A 17,269-nucleotide genomic window follows, 5' to 3' on the forward strand; every position below is an offset into this window, starting at 1 on the left:
GCAATTTGCCTATCAAGAGCTACCACATCATCCTCTGAGAACTGAGGTGGTTTCACTCTTCTCAAAAATCTATTTATAAGTTGCTCTGAAGCATACAAAGTATGGAAAAAGTTAGCAAATATTTCAGAAGTCTGTTTGATAGCAGTTACTAAATCTCCCTATTTATTTCTAATCAAATCCTTTTTCTTTTGTAACTTTCTGGCTAAAAGCCTACTAGCTTTATTGCCAGTATCATAATATTTTTGTTTAATATATCTAAGTATTTGTTCTGCTTTACCAGTTTGTAACAGGTTAATCCTCCCTCTTTTCTCAGTTATTTTCTTATACACTGTTTTAGATTCTGTAGATTTATGTCTGCCTTCCAAAACAGAAAGTTCTTTAACAAAATGTTTTTCAAGAGCTCAATTCTTATAAAGGCTAAAGGCACAAAATGAGTTACACCTAGCAAGGGACATAGAAGGCAATAAGAAGAGTTTTTTTAAATACATTAGAAGCAAGAGAAAGACAAAGGAAAATGTAGGTCTTCTACTTCAAGGGGAAGGAGAGCTAATAACTGATTACAGCAAGAATGATGAGATGTTTAATCCCTGTTTTGCTTCAGTCTTCACTAAAAAGGTTAATTGTGACCAGATGCTTAACATAATTAATATTAACAACAAGGGGGAAGGAACGCAAGTCAAAATAGGGAAAAAAGAAGTTAAAGAAAAAATTTGATAAGTTAGATGCGTGACGGGTTAGATCAGAGAAGCCCCTTGGGAGCTGCCACCCAATGTGCCAAGACTACTTCTACCCCTGGTAGCTCAGGACTCCAGCACCCTGTTTTGCTGAGCCACACATGCCCGTCTGCTCCAACAAAGACCCAGGGTCTGAATTACTTGCCCCAAAGCTGCAGGCTTCACTGAAAACAGCTCACAGAAGTGTTCCTGTCTTTAACACTCAGATGCCCAACTCCCACTGGGGTCTAAACCCAAATAAATCCATTTTACCCTGTATAAAGCTTATACAGGGTAAACTCATAAATTGTTCATCCTCTAGAACACTGATAGAGAGATATGCACAGTTGTTTGCTCCCCCAGATATTAATACATACTCTGAGTCAATTAATAAGTAAAAAGTGATTTTATTACATACAGAAAGTAGGATTTAAGTGGTTCCAAGTAGTAACAGACAGAACAAAGTGAATTACCAAGCAAAATAAAATAAAATGCGCAAATCTATGTCTAATTAAACTGAATACAAATAATCTCACCCTCAGAGATGCTTCAGTAAGTTTTTTTCTCTGACTGGAGACCTTCCAGGCCTGGGCACAATTATTTCCCCTGGTGCAGCTCGTGTTCCAGCTGAGGTGGTAGCTAGGGGATTCTTCATGATGGCTCCTCTCTTTAGCCAGCTGAAGACAAAATGGAGGGGTCTCCCAGGGGTTTAAATAGACTTTCTCTTGTGGGTTGAGACCCCTTCCTCACTCCTATGCAAAGTCCAGCTCCAAGATGTAGTTCTGGAGTCACCTGGACAAGTCACATGTCCATGCATGACTCAGTTTCTTACCAGGTAGTAGCCATGGGTCACATGCTACCTTGAACGTCCTCAAGTAGACTTCTTATGTGGATTGGAGCATTCCAAGATTCACTGTCCTTTAAGTGTCTCTTGATTAGGTAGTTAACTTCAACATTCCTTTCTCCAGAAACTGACCAAATGCTTTACTAAGGTTATTTAGAAATCAAGCCAGTTCCCAATAGATTCAGTAGATCATAACCTTTGAGATATGTTATATGGCATATGTAGCATAAAACACATTCTAAGCATATTTCCATAAAGCCTTATGGGAGATACCGTCACACGATGTAATCAAGTTGGCAGGGCTTGATGAAATTCATCCTAAGGTACTTAAAGAACCAGCAACAATCAATCTTGGAAACATTAGGAATTATCTTAGACAACTCATGGAGGACAGGTGAGGTCCCAGAGGACTGGAAAAGGGGAAACATAGTACATATCTTTAAAAAGGGGAACAAAAAGGACCTGGGGAATTACAGACCAGTCGGCTTAACTTTGACACCTGGAAAGATACTAGAACAAAGTATTACACAATCAGTTTGTAAGCAACTAGAGGATAATAGGGTTATAAGGAATAGCTAGCATGGATTTGTCAAAACAAATTCATACCAAACCAGCGTAATTTCTTTCTTTGACAGGGTTATTGGCCTGGTGGGTGAAGGAGAAGGTATGATATATCTTATTTCAGTAAAGCTTTTGACACAGTCCCACATGACATTTTCATAAGCAAACTAGGGAAATGTGCACTAGATTAAATTTCTATAAATTGGGTCCACAAATGGTAGAAATACTGTGCTCAAAGAGGAGTTATCAATGGTTTGCTGTCAAACTGGGAGGACATATCTAGTAGAGTCTTGCAGGGTCAGTCCTGGGTCCAGTACTATTCAATATTTGTATTAATGACTTGGATAATGAAATGGAGAGTATGCTTATAAAATTTGCAGATGACACCAAGATGGGAGGAATTGTAAGCACTTTGGAGGACGGGATTAGAATTCACAAATTGGAGAATTAGTTTGAAATCAATAAGATAAAAGTCAATAAAGACAGGTGCGAAGTACTTCACTTAGGAAAGAAAAATCATATGCACAACTACAAAATGCAGAATAACTGGCTAGGTGGTAGTATTGCTGAAAAGGATCAGGGGTTACAGTGGATCACAAATTGAGTATGAGCCATGTGATGCAGTTGTAAAAAAGGCAAATATTCTGGAATGTATTAACAGGAGTATCTTCTGTAAGACATGGAAGGTAACTGTCCTGCTCTGCTTGGCATCGGTGAGGCCTCAGCTGGAGTACTGGGCGGCATGCTTTAGGAAGGATGTAGACAAATTGGAGGGAGTCCAGAGGAGAGCAACAAAATGTGTAGTATCTTTCTACCTCAAATTAAAAGGGTTATATTAGCCTTCTTGCACACAAACTATGTTGCAGTGCAGTGAATTCTCCAAGTACTACTAGTAGGCATCATTCTTGATTTTTTCAGTGCTCTCCATTGTATACGAATCCAGCTTGCTCAGTGTTAGCACTATTAGCACTAGACACTGGAACTGCCTGAAGAACCATGCATGCATGTTTGTCTGTAGGAGTGGCAAAGAGGAGAATGGCAAGGAGGGTGAATTGGGAAGGAAGGGAGGGATGAGAGAGAGAACAGGGAGATCTCAGGAGTAACTAGAGGAAGAGAAACAGGAAAAGTAGATAGGCAAGAAGACTCTGATAGTATTTTGATCACAGATGAAGTTGCACCTTACTCCTGTAAATCAGGAATATCCTCTTCCTTCGTGTTCTTTCTAGGGTCCTGTGGAATAGTTAGCTGTGAAATATAACATTTTCTTGAAGTCCTGGTGAGACCACAAGAATGAACTTTCAGTGGTTTGCGTAATCAGCAGAAACCTGTGATGAAATTATAGCATTGTAATGCAAAATGTGACTTTTAAATAGTATTTCATAGATTTCATGATCCAAATTACTTGTGAAAGAATCCTTTCTTCCTACTCTTGTCTCCCCCCTCTGCTCCTCCCCATTCCATCGACTCTTTGTTGCAGTGGGCTTATATCACTCATCTGAATGGTCACTTACTGCTGGTAGTAATGTTGCAGTTTATGCCTAGAAGTGTTTGGATTTTTTGTTTAGGGTGCAGACCTTTATTCTTAGGACAAATGTATTTATTAAATACATTGCTTATATAAATTTCATATTGCTGAAAAAGTTTAAAAATAAATAAAATGGTTTATTCCATGGTAAATGGCATATACGTTCAGTGAATTCATTTTAGTGAGCTGCTCTTATCTAAATAGAGAAAGCACTCAACTCTGCTTTCGCCCAGATTTAGAAGCTTTATGTGCACTCAGATGAAAGCTAAGACTGCATAGGAGTGTCAGCTTAGATGGCTGGAAGTTGATGTGGAATACTGGGAATAGCTCCAAGTGTTGTGTAAGCTCCTGAAAGTAGTTAGAACATAAAAAACAAAATTACCAAATGAAAACCCACAAAATAAACCTTTAATCTTTCACCAGTTTTAATTTGATACCTGATCATAAAGGCAAAGTTTTGAATTGCAGTAATTTATATACAGCAAGCAAGTAATGGATTAAGTTTCTTCCTTCCCAAATCACCAGTTTAAATCCAGACCACGGTGGTGGTAATTGAAAGCCTTTTCCATCTGATTACTGTTTCATAGTTTATGTGAAACAGAATGATGGTTTCAGTCAAGGTCCTAGTGAACAGATGTTCACATATTAAAACCACCATCACAACTAGCTGAATTGTCCACAATCTCAGCAGAGAGGCCAAGGGTTGAACTCACTCTCCACTGCCTACATATCTTGCATTGCCTCTGGCCACTGCATATGTGTTCTTCAGTTTCAGCCACGGTTCCTTTGCATTCCTCTACCTTTTTATGATTCACTTTAAAAAAATACTAGTAGGATTACTTTTCCTTTAGCACATTTAATATTTCATAATGAATGTTAGTTTATTCTGATTGTTCATATTGATGACTTAGCTGCAAACTCCCCTAGAATAGTTGAAGATTGTTGTATGTTTTAAAAAAGGTGATTTCCCCTTCATCTCTAATATCTTGTATGCCATATATAATACTGATGTCATACTAATTTAGTCCGTGATCTACCCTTTCCTTGAATCTCCATGAGTTTAAAATATTGAATATGATTGTTTTGTCTATTTTTATTGAAAGGTAAATATTAGAAGACATGGTATCTGCATTTGTTTGTAATTACCCTTTCAGGCTTGTTATAATGGTATTTTTATTGTTATTCTTCAGGGTACAATATAAGGCTTACCAGCTTGTTCTGTTTTTTAATTAATTATCATCTCAGCAAAACATAGGTTGTGTATAATTTTGAGTCACCCATTCAATTTGTGGGTTTAAAACTGAACATGAGGCATCCAGATGCCAGTGATGGACATTATACAACAAATAATTTTGCATCTGATAAATCTGCCAACCTCATGTGACCAGAATTTGCATAAAATCATGCAAATTTGCATGAAGTGTTTCTGATAGTGTAGAGGCTCGCTGACGAAAATCACAAACTCCAGTTAATTAATTCTATGCCCTCCCACCTCAGCCTAGCCCCATATCTGCCTCATCAGTTAATTCTGTGCTCCTCAGCTCCACATCATTTTTGTACCTGTGGCCCACATTATGTGCCCCATGATTGGCACACCTATGCTGTTCCTCCAACTCTCTAGGTTCTTTTTCCTCACAGCTCCATCCCCGAGTCTGGGGGATATAGCACTAGCACGTGTTCTTGATCTTCCCCTCTTGTTTCCCAGGCTTAGAGTTGCTGAGGGAGAGGCAAAGGGAAGCATGGAGGGAGCAGCTGAGAGGAACCAACTCATTACAAGAAGGGAGTGGGGAAGAGGGAGCAGAGCAACCCCGAGCTGCTGGGATTCCTCCTTTTTTGAGTTCCCCTTTGTGATAATGGTATTAGCGCCTCCCTCTTCTCATCTGCCCCTCAAAACTTCTATTAACTCCTAAGGAGGGGAAAAGAGCGCCTCTAGCCATATGAAGCAGGTCTGATTGGCTGCTCCTCCTTGGGAGATGGGAGAATGAGTAAGGGTAATCAGAGGGGGTTTCCTCACAGACCCTAGGTATGACTTTTTAGAGGGGGATCACTCCAATAATTGATTTCACAGGAAAATACATTCCAGTGTTGTTTTGGGGTGAGTGTTTTTCATGTTTGATGTACCTGTGTTGTGTGAAATGTTTGTTTTTATTTGATCATCATCTTGTAAAATTCCAAGAAATTGATTGTGTCCTTATTAGAAGTCTGGCTGCCATTAAAAAGTTAGAATTTGCGAACAGTTACCACATAATAGCAAAGCTTAGGATGGGGATTTAATAAATTTAATTAAATATCAGAGAACCAGTTTTTCATGTGCTTGATAATGGTTGGCAAATGTTGACTTTTTAATAGATTCTGCCATAAATCACTTTTTCTAAAGTGAAACAAAAAGAAAAATAATTTATTTCTAAGGTGAGGAATCCACCGTAAAATAGTAAATATAGTTTATCGTTTTAGAAAGATTCAAATATACATCTTGCAGATGTAGAACTGTAATATAAATCTTTTGCTTTTTACATTCACACTTACAGAAGTGCTCTTAAGTTTGTTTTCTTTTGTTTCCAAATAATTTGTTTCTGTTTTTCTCTTTCCTTTTCTTGCCTCTTTGTAAAGGAGTCAGTCACTGTCAGCATAAAGTAAAGAAAGCTAGGCGCTTTCTCCCTTTCGTCTTCTGTTCCCATGAGCCACCGCCTAAGGGTACTGCACTGCTCTTTGTACAGGCTGCCTTATTAACCCAGAACTGAATATACTAACTCTGTTACTGTTTGTTTACAATTTTACTCCAGCCTCAGGTAAACAGAGTTCCAAGAATAATCACATTAAATTTCTGCTCTCCCCTACAATTGGATCTTCAGTGAGATGTGTCATATACTTGATACTATTTTTATAGGAGAGTTTGTTCTGTCATATGTGACTGTGGCAAATGATTTAGTAATTTTAATTGTACAGTTGTTCAGCCACAAAATCCCTCAGCTTCCTTCTTTCAGTGGTAAATTTGGATTGCATTCTTGGACCCCTGATACAGCATGCAAATGAATGAAATAGGATAGCAGCAATAAATGTAATTTAAGATCACATACTGAATTAAAGAGTGAACACAGTGATGCTGGCTGCTGTGTACTCATCCAGTGTTATCTGGACAGTTTGGGCTGTGTGGGGAAAGGGAAAATGGATGTAATACTATGTGCATTAATTTTACAACAGAAATGTGCATTTTTAATTTTAATTTTATTTGTATTTAATGCTTAAAATGCATCACGTTCTGGTGTGGATATTTGGTATGTCACAGGGCCTATAGGCTAAATCCATAATATCAGTGTTAATTTAAGTAAGTGCCCTATGGGACTTGTTCCATTTGTCATTTAAAACACAGTTTCATATAACTATAGTTTGTTCAATAAAACGAATATTAAGTTGTTCCATATCTTTTCAGTGTCTAAGCAGTAGCATAATAATACATCCAATATGAAAGAGGTAGCACCAATTCTAAGTATCTGAAGGCATAACTGTATGTACAAAGCTTTAGCGGCCGGATCCTCAGCTGGTGTAAATCAAAGTTTTGCTCATCTGGCCTAGGGGCTTTACCTTGGTAATGGAAGCGTCAAAGTAAAAAATTGACACTTTGTAACAAAATGCACTGAATTAACTGGGTCCCTCTCCTAAATTCAATTGTTGTACTTCACACAACAGTCACTAGCCTACATTTTATTGTATGCACTGAAAAGTTTAAATACTCTTCTGTATCTTAAGTTTTTGGGGAAATGTCGTAAATTCCACTACCTTTCTGGTTTCTCTTGAGCTAAGTGTATAAGATAACTGCAGTTTTGATATATTCTTGGTTTATTCATGGTTTTAATAGTATATCTCCCCCCCCCTTTCTCTCTCTGTCCCTTCTCTCTCCCCTTTGTTTTTCTCTCTCCTTGCATGCTACCTGGATCTGCAGATGAAATTAGTGGGGACGGTAATATGTGTTTTCTAGTCTATGTCTTACTAACATACGATATGCGGCCCTTATATACATATACAACTAATGTGCATTTCAGTGATCAATTTTTATACAGATCATAGTATGAAAAAAAACCATGAATTAGAGATCAGCTGTTATAGTACAAATATTTCACCCTATAATACAGTGCAACTGGTATTATCTGCTAGGCTGGGACTGAATAACGAAAAATTTTCAAACGCTATATGCAGTGGGTTTCATACCATTTTATCAATCATATTATCAAGTATGAATTGCATGTGTTTGCAGTGAGAATTTTGGCATGGAGCAGAGGAAGTGTGTGGGCTTTTCAAGAGTGTTCATTTGTTTTGATGAAGATAACAGGCATAATGTAGACAAAATGAATTAAGTAACTTTTCTTCAATGAGTAACATCAATAGACATGACACAAACTGGTAAATGATTCCATCAGGTGATGCTTTTCACTTCAAAGGCATGGTAACATCAATGTCCTCTGCTGTCCATTGGTTATATGCCAGGAGTGAAGAGAAGTTGTGCAACACAGAGAAATTTAGATTGAGCATATGGAATGTTCGGCAGGTTTTAGGCATGAAACCACTACGGTAATGGCAAATCTTTACAGTTATTCTTTAGATGCTGGAAATTGTAATAACAACTTTATACCTAAAATACACTTTGTCCTATATTTTCAAAAACGAGTAGTGATTTTGGGTGCCTCACTGTATGGATGTCCACCTTGACACACTATTAAAGAAGCCTAATTTTCCATAAAGCTTTGAGCAGCCACACTCTGCAAATAAGTCCCCTTTAAGCAGTCTCAGATTGGACATCCAAAATCATTACTCATTTTTGAAAAGTTAGGGTCACTTACGTAATACTGTTAAGAAATCAGACTTCCATCATTGAGTCAATAGTTCATATAACATAATTAGGAAATGAATAACTGTGTGACCTCAAACAAGTATCAACAAGAGTATGAAAAGTGAAATAAAAGATAATGGCACTCTGCTGTCCTCTCATTAAAATGTTCAGGAAGTGTTAACCAACTTTTGCTTAGTTCTTTTGGATATAAATCATAGTAAGGTAGCACCACTTAATTTTTCTCTCTGCCCTTAGAAACCTGTTGGTTTAGTGACGGCTGTTGGCCTAACAACATTTGGTCATATTTCTCTTATAAACTCAGATGTTATACAGCTGTTCATCCCTTACATGCTAACCTTACTAATCTTTTACTGTGGGGTATATGTATGTTTCATTTCATGTTATATGTTAAAGGCAATAATAAATATTTGAAAATGCTCTGAAAGGGGACAGTGTCGCAGAACATTTCAGAGAGAACATGAATCTAGTTTATGGAGCTGCTGTGATGGACACAGTTTCCTCAGATGGGTTTTTCTAGAGCCTAATTTAAAAAAAAATTCAGGATTAGCAAGTAAAATTCTACACAGATATCCCTATTTTAACAACCTTATGTTTTCCTGAAAGAGACTTGTATGCGTTGTGTAATGTGAATGACTCCTGGGTTGGCTGTGTATATTTCTTCTATAGACGTGAAAAAGTGCAGAGCTGTTTTTGAGGTTGAGCTGTTTTTGAGGCACTAGCCCTGTTTAATCCTTTATTTCTCTACATTGTCAGGGGCATCAAAAATTGTGTGATAGGAAATTCTATCTTTGGGGACCACGTCACTATCGTAGATTTTAAGGGCTGAGGAGACCATTAGAATCATATAGTCTGAGCACCTGTATAACAGAGTGCAAAGAACCTCACCCAGTAACTTCTGCAGCAAGCCCATAGCTTGTCTTTTACAAAGATGTTCAGTCTTGACTTAAAGACTGCAAGTGATATATTAGTCTGAGCCATTTGAAGACTGATGGCCGCCAATACCCCTGGACCAGATTTTAACAAGAATGATGGAGGTTCCCACTGACTTCCAAAAGAAGTGCTGAAGACTTGGACAAGCCTTTTACTATACCTGTGTTTTCTGTACCCTCTAAACTCTGCCAGCTGTGTAGCAAGAAATTTGGTCAAACTCCTGAAGACTAATTTTTCTTAATTATTTACATACATTTAGTGCATGTTGGACTCGTTGAGACTATTTCCAGTTCAACTTGGACAATGTATCAGAATCCTGTAAAGTGACCTGGCTAATATGTCTTCATTACACACTTCCTGATTGAAACTTGATCGTTAGTCTGTAGCAAGAAAGGAACTGATGTTGAGCACAGTTGGGATCCTCAGCTGCTCCCAACTTCAGTTGTTGTCTTTTATTCTATTAAAAGAAAGCAGCTATTCTTGCTTTTTGAACCCTTTATCATATTTTATAAGTATCACTCCGTATTTTAATGTGGTGATGCATTTCCAACTACCAGTGGGACACCGTTCCCAAAGCACAGGATTTATTTAATTCCTCTTGAAGAAATTTTTAAAACCACAGTAAACTCAAGTCATTCTTCTTGTCCCTTATCCATTCTGTGGTATCTCCTCAAGTAACAGCAGATAAAGTAGCTGTCATCAATCAGAAATATTTATCCTGACAAGCTAAAATGATCTCACCATTTTATTGCAAGAAAACAGAATGACATATCACAATACATCAACATTATAGGAAGTTAAATGTTTCTTTTCCAATGGATGCTAATTCTTTAGATCCGCATTTCTCAAACCGAGGCTTGTGTCCTGAAGAAGCATCAGATCGGTAGTGGGGGAGAAGTAAATGAGCCAAGAGAAAATGGATAAATTAATCTTTCTTTCCTCTGGTCCATGTTTTCAATTTACACTCCGCAAACTCTTTTACCATCCATCAAATATTCAACACATGATGCTGTTTTGTGGAGTCCTGAGTGGAAGTGACCCATCAAGAAAAAGAAATTAATGGAATTCCCCTGCCAATGTGCTTTATTTTTCTAGAACACAATATATTTCAAGAGGAAAATCACTCTCTTACAAATGCCTTCATCTGGTAAACCCTGAATACCTGGGCTAAGATTAGGGCACCTAAGGAAGTGGGCCTGATTTTCAAAGGTGCTGAGCATGCAACAGCTCCCATTAATATCATTAGAAGTTGCTGGATGCTTAGTACCTTTGAAAATCAGGCCATTTATTTAGGTGCCTAAATATGAATATAGGAGACTAACTTAATCTGGACCCTTTTGTGTATATTTAGGCAAGGGCCATTAGGGCAGAGCTTTAGAAATCTTACAAGCAGACTTGACCTGCTTTTGTGGTTTAAATTTATGCTTCATGGGAGAATTAAATGACCAGTTGTTGGGAAAAGAGCACTTGAGTAGCTACTTTCTCACTGAAGGTGCTTTGGGGCAGGGAATGGATCTCCTTGTATAACTTTGTCACCTAAATTGGAACATTTTGGGAGTAAACAGGCTTTACATAAACAGGCTTACCAGAATTAAATTTTTATTTTTTATAATTTTGACAGATAATATCAAAGTTCATTTTAAAACATTTTTAAACATAGATTTAAATTTTCACAATTGCACAAAATTATGGATTTCAAGAATTTTATTATTTTTATAGATTTAAATTTTCACAGTTGCAGGAAATTGGAAGGAGGGATCAGACAATAATTATTTAATGACAGTAGATGCTGACATTCAAAAAGTTAAAGCTTTGTAAATGTTAAAACACAAAATTGTCAACATCACCGGTCAAAATATACAAAGTAAATATCCTTAAATCAAATTTTAATAAGTTCTTAAGTGGCATTTTTCTTACTTTGCCTACCTGTAAATTTTGGTTATTATCAATAGAAATAATTTTACCCTGGTTGAAGTATGTATGGTGAAATCAATGTTTACCAACATTTATTATAAAAATTTAATCCTTCCAAACCCATATATAAACAAGTGCTTAAACAAGGAAAGAAAAGTACTGTCAATTTTCTTAAACTGTCTGCTTTCTAAGAACTGACACTTTGTTAGAAATTTTCTATTCATGAGATACTGTTTCTCACTAACAAACTTGGAGAATAACATCCGGCTAGTTGTTGAAATGAATTTCCACAAAACTATGTAAACTTAGATTAACAGGGAAATAACCGTTACAAAGAGAGAGTCCCAGCTCCAGGGATTTTTCTGCCCTACACAAACTGGAAAATCTACATACCTCAGTACCTACAGATAGTCACACAGTAAACAGTATGCATTTTGCTGTCCTTGAACACAGTCTGCTCTACCTGTGTGACGCAGCAAGACCTGATTTGCACTTCACTGAAGAGAAAGGAGTTTAATCTCTTGAAATGGGCAATCTCTGTCCATTGTTAACAATGGTTTTTTATTGAAGAAAATCACTATTCATGATATTGAGAGGAATTATTTATTAAAAAGTCATGAGTTTAGACTAGTTGATCTGAATTATAGAGTTAATAAGTTTAAAAAATTCATTCTCCTTTTATTCCCACAGAAACAAGTATGTATACTGAAACATAGTGGACAATAAAGTCATCGTAATTTATGTGCATGAGCAGATTTTAGTCATGCTATTTTAAATGCATTTTCACAGTGGTGTAAAGTGGGTTGTTAAGTACATAGTAGCTTTTATTTGTAGGAGATGGGATAAAGATTTTTTAAAAATTGTTAGCTTGTCTTTTTCCCAAAATTCTCTGATTCCTCCTTTACAGAAACAGATGACTATGCAGAGATTATAGATGAAGAAGATACTTACACAATGCCCTCAAGTAAGTACACTAGTTAACTTTGGAATTTTCCTACTTGACTGAAAAGCTTCTTAGATTGAGGAAGCACTAAATTGCATTTCAAAGCCCAACAAAGAAAATATACTTTATGTGAGATTATGTTCTGAGGCCTCATGAATTCTGCAGCCCTTCAAGCTCAGTCTCTAAAGCAAAGGTAAACAAATTCTATGATATATTTTACTGTACTCAATGGTATTACAGTAAAATCCCATCTCATACCAAAACACAGCATTTTAAATTGTGTTGATGACATGGAGGAAAACACATAGCTCTTGTGAACCTGTGTCTTCAAAGGCAAAAGGCTAATACACCATCTGCTGAAATTATTTTGTGCCATTATCGGAAATTGGAAGGCTAGTGTTAACTGCCCTAAAAAGAAAATCTGGTGTTAAAAGTTCTGGCTGCAATTTATGTTGGGATTGACTGTGTAATTTTTTTTATCACTTGCTAACCTGTAATAGAATTGTAACTGGTACATGGAAGTGTAGAAAACTCTCACTTCAATCATGCCTGTAGCTAAGGAGTGGGATGATGGGCGGAAGACCCAGTGACATAGTTAAATTCATATCCATGTTAAACTCAGGAATACTTAATGTGTTCAAGGATATGATTTACTTAAGACTTCTGCAGTCCTGGGTTCTTGTCACAGCAGAGGGACATGTCATTCACCATTTAGGCATTCAGAATAGAGCATTGGTTTGTTGCTGAGGGAATTGTTTGGCAACAAGAAAACATATGTTTCTTGAAAGTTAATAATACATTTTGAGTAGTGTACAGTAAATCACTGCATTAATCTATTTTAAAATAATACCCAGGATCACAGAGAAATATGACAAATGGTATATTTTATTCATTGTAAAAATGGATATTGCACATGAATAATCGTGCAGTCCTTACTTAGATGAGAACTTTAACTTGTGGGCTCCTACAAGGTGCTAAGCACTTTGATCTGATGAAGCAAAACACTAAAACATACCTTTAACCCTAAGCATGTGAGAAGTCCAATTCAAGGCATGTGCTTACCTGCGTCACTGGACTGGGCCAAAGTGCTCAGCCTCTTGCAAGTTTGAGCCCTGCTTCAATAAAGATTGCAGGATCAAGCCCATGATTTGTGTTAGTATAAACATAAAATCACTTGGGTAAGTTATCGTTTTGGCTAAGCTAACATTTTTCATCTTTTTAAATATTATGAAATATTTGTCCAAATGTTTTGTTCATTTTAAGAAGATATTTCTAAGTGAGTGTTTGATTTTTCTCTTAAATGCACTGCAGAAAGCTATGGAATAGATGAAGGTAACAGGAGCTTCTTTAACCATCTCTGTGTGCTTGCAATTTTGGAAATGATGTGGAGTTTTTCAGTTTAAAGTTGTTTACTTTCATTTAGTAAGCATTGTGTTAATTGGTTTAATTGTGTTTCTATAGTTAAACCAATTCTTTGGTTAGCTTTGGAATTTTAAAGAGGAAAATGCAATATTTTAAAAATAAATGAAAAAGGCATTGTTGCTTTTGTTTCCAGCTAACTGGTGTCATTTCTGTAGCGCTAATAATGCCATTAAATTATCAGGCATGAGGCCTATGCTGGATGAGAATCAATTTTTTTCCCCTGGAGATGATGACAGCAGTAGAAAGTCACACTATATGTGTTTCCACTGTTCCTGAAATAGTATTTTTTCAGTGATTGCCAGAAATTAAATTACCAACTAAATAATTCACCTGGAACTGAATAAATTTGATTGCTGAACTAGTGAACTATGTCTTGTCTTGGGTGTACCTAGTCTACTAAAGAACAAAGCTAATAAAATTGTATAAATCACGAACATTTTATGTCAATTTTGTACCAGTTATACACAGCTAGAAGTGTGTCACAGTCAGAGTTTTACATTTATTCATTTTACTTTTTCCAGTCATCTGCTTCCATTTTTTCCCCCTGCAGTCACCTCTTTAAAAATACTCCTGGCTCATTTGATGGTTCAGAGATCTAAAATATCATATAGTGGAATCCTCTTGAACATATGGCTTTAGATTGTAGTTAATTAATTCCATATTACCCTAGGCTATTTGTGGTCCTTTCCTTATCCCTTTAAAAGCCATAATTAATTAAGAAGGATTTAATTATATTTATTGCATTGAAATAAATATTGCATAGTAATTAATTTAGTAAGTCAGATTTCACTGTCTTATTCAGGGCTTTCATTCAAACAATTGTTTAAGAGGATTCTACTGTGTATACAGTTTTTGTCTAGGTTGCCGTCCAGCAAATTTAAATCTAGTTATTCATATGTCAGGCATTGGAGTGGGTTACTTTGAGTTTGGCGTCTTGTGGATTATTTCATTTGAATGCTTTTCATCAGTAGTTTGAGGTTTAAATCCATTGTATTATTACAGCCAGGGATTATGAGATTCAGAGGGAGAGAATTGAACTGGGACGCTGTATCGGTGAAGGACAGTTTGGAGATGTACATCAAGGAGTTTACATGAGTCCAGTAAGTATCTTTTTTAATATGAACATACATTTTCAGAAAATCTTCTAGAAACCTGATAAGTCTTATCTGTGGTCCACCTAAGTGAACTAATGCTGATTGATAGTGGCTTGATGGAATAGTATTTGTAAGATGTATAGCACATATGTAACGCTTTATATATTAAAAAGTTGCTTTAAAAACATTAATCCCCATAGTGCCCCTGTGAAGAAGCTACTCTAGGTACTATTATTCCCATTTTACAGATGGGAATACTGAGGCAAAGTAGACTTGCCCAGGCCACACACAGATCATTGACTGAGCCAGGATTAGAACTGATGATTTTTTACTCTACCTTGTGCTATTTCTTCTTCATCTGGATAATATCTCAGCATGCTTAGGTTACCTGTCTTGGGAACAGAACAATCTGACTTGCCCCACTTGCTGGGGGCCAGATTTTCAAAAGAGGTCGTCCTCTAGTCTGGCCACTTGTTTCAGTGTCTTAATGGAAACTGAGCTCTCTTGAAGACTGAGCTTCAGTTGTGGGTGCTTAGCTCTCTTGAAATATCTGACTCTAGTCTGTGACATTACTCTTTTACTAGTGAAGATACTTAACTACATAGTGAGATTTTCTGTTGATAATAGTTGGCAAACTATGGCCCGTGGGCCACATCCGGCCTGCGGGACCTTCCTCCCTGGCTCCTGGCCCAGGAGGCTAGCCCCCGATCCCTCCCCAGCTGTTCCCCCTTTCCCGCAGCCTGAGCTCACTCTGCTGCCGGCACAATGCTCTGGGCGGCGGGGCTGTGAGCTACTGGGGCGGCACAGCTGCAGAGCCCGGCCTGACCCGCTGCTCTGTGCTGCGTGGTGGCAACGGCATGGCTGGCTCCACCCAGGCGGCATGCCTGTAGCGCTGCCAGCCACCGGTGCTCCAGGCAGCGCAGTCAGGAGGCAGGGGGGGTGGATAGAGGGCAGGGAAGTTCAGGGTGGTGGTCAGGGAGCGGGGGTGTAGATAGGGGTTGGGGCGGTCAGAGGGCGGGGAACAAGAAGGTTGAATGGGGGCGGGGTCCCGGGCGGCCGTCAGGAATGAGAGGAGGGGTTGGATGGGGTGGAGGGGGGCAGTCAGGGGCAGGGGTTCTGGGGGCAGTCAGGGGACAGGGAGTGGGGGGAGGTTGATGGGGCAGGGGTTGGGGGGGGCAGGCTATGACCCCCTCCCCTAACCAGCCCTCCATACAATTTCCAAAAAGTTTGCCCTCCCCTGTGTTAGATGGTCTAGCACCCAAGTTTTAACTGTGTAATTGCCTATGTGAAACAAGCTGGTGATCTGCCTAGATCTTGGTAAACAAGTATCCACTATACACAACCACGCTCACAGCTGGTTTTAATTGCCCTCCCCTCCGCCCTTTCCCAATCTCAGCAAAGAGTCTAATGATTAAGGCCCCAATCCTGGAATTTACAATGCATTGGCAGATTGTTGTGCCCACATGGAGCTCCATTAAAGTCAGTGGGGCTCTGCATTGGCAAAGCAGTTGGCCTACACATTGTAAATTGTAGGATCAGGGCCTAGAACATATGGCCCTGTCACTCCTAGAGTGCCCTTCCAGTTTAGGCTTCAGGCCTGGCTTTGCACCTCCAGGCTCTTCTTTGTCACAAGTCTGGCAGCTTTTATCAGCACTAAACATACACTTGCACAAACGAATGCCTTAATCAAATTATTACTTGTAGCTTTCTTTTGTCCCTGATCCAGCAATGCACTTTTAAGCATATGCTTAAAGTTAAGCACATGAGTAGTCCAGCTGATGTCAGTGAGACTAATGTACTTAAAATTAAGCATGTGCTTAAGTGTTTTGCTAGTTTAGGGTCATCAGGACTAAAAGGACACATTTTTGAGGATCTGAAAATAAGTGAAAAATTAATTTAATGGGAGTAAGTGAGAGAGATTTCTAAAAAGTCTTTTTTTCTGATTGATAACAAAATGTACAGAAAAGCTCCTGTAACTGGTTAAAATGTCTTATGATCCAATTCTGCACCCATTTAAGTCAGTGACAGATTTGTTTTCTACAAATTAGATGAAAGATTAGTCTGAAAAATTACTGTTAAAACTGATATCGTTAGAGTGCCATATCTTGGAATCTGAAAAACAAGCTGATTTATTCCCAGTAGTTACTAAATTTCACTCAAAGAATCTTTAATTTTGTTAACTGTGCACAAGTCATAAAAGAATCCAGCTCACCATTCACTCTTACAGAATGTCACTTTTACATTAAACATTCATAAGACAAGTAACAGTTGGTAATCACTAGCAGCCTTTGTTGCTAAAGGCTGAATGGAAAATGTGTGTATAGGACCTTACATTTTAGGGGTAGGAATTGAGGCCTATCGGAACAAACTTGAAGGACTTAAATCATCATATCATATAAAAAGCTATTTGTTTTTCATTAGTCAGGATCATTATCCTTGTATTATAATGGCAGATTTAGCACAGTCATCCGTATCCT

At 37.8% G+C, this 17,269-nt stretch overlaps 1 protein-coding gene across 8 annotated transcripts in view; it reads left to right on the forward strand.

Moving 5' to 3' along the window:
• The window catches only part of PTK2 (protein tyrosine kinase 2), a 377,826-nt gene that overhangs the window by 262,261 nt on the left and 98,296 nt on the right, over positions 1-17,269 (forward strand). For 6 of the 8 annotated variants that reach the window (XM_045007657.1, XM_045007659.1, XM_045007653.1 and 3 more), the window contains 3 exons: positions 7,584-7,601; positions 12,241-12,297; positions 14,701-14,798. In XM_045007657.1, coding sequence (XP_044863592.1) covers positions 7,584-7,601; positions 12,241-12,297; positions 14,701-14,798 — 173 coding nt within the window. The remainder of the gene's footprint in view (positions 1-7,583; positions 7,602-12,240; positions 12,298-14,700; positions 14,799-17,269) is intronic. The other 2 variants (XM_045007655.1, XM_045007656.1) reach the window with 1 other exon arrangement.

This window comes from Mauremys mutica, chromosome 2, assembly GCF_020497125.1.
Source record: "Mauremys mutica isolate MM-2020 ecotype Southern chromosome 2, ASM2049712v1, whole genome shotgun sequence".
Lineage (NCBI taxonomy): Eukaryota > Metazoa > Chordata > Testudines > Geoemydidae > Mauremys > Mauremys mutica.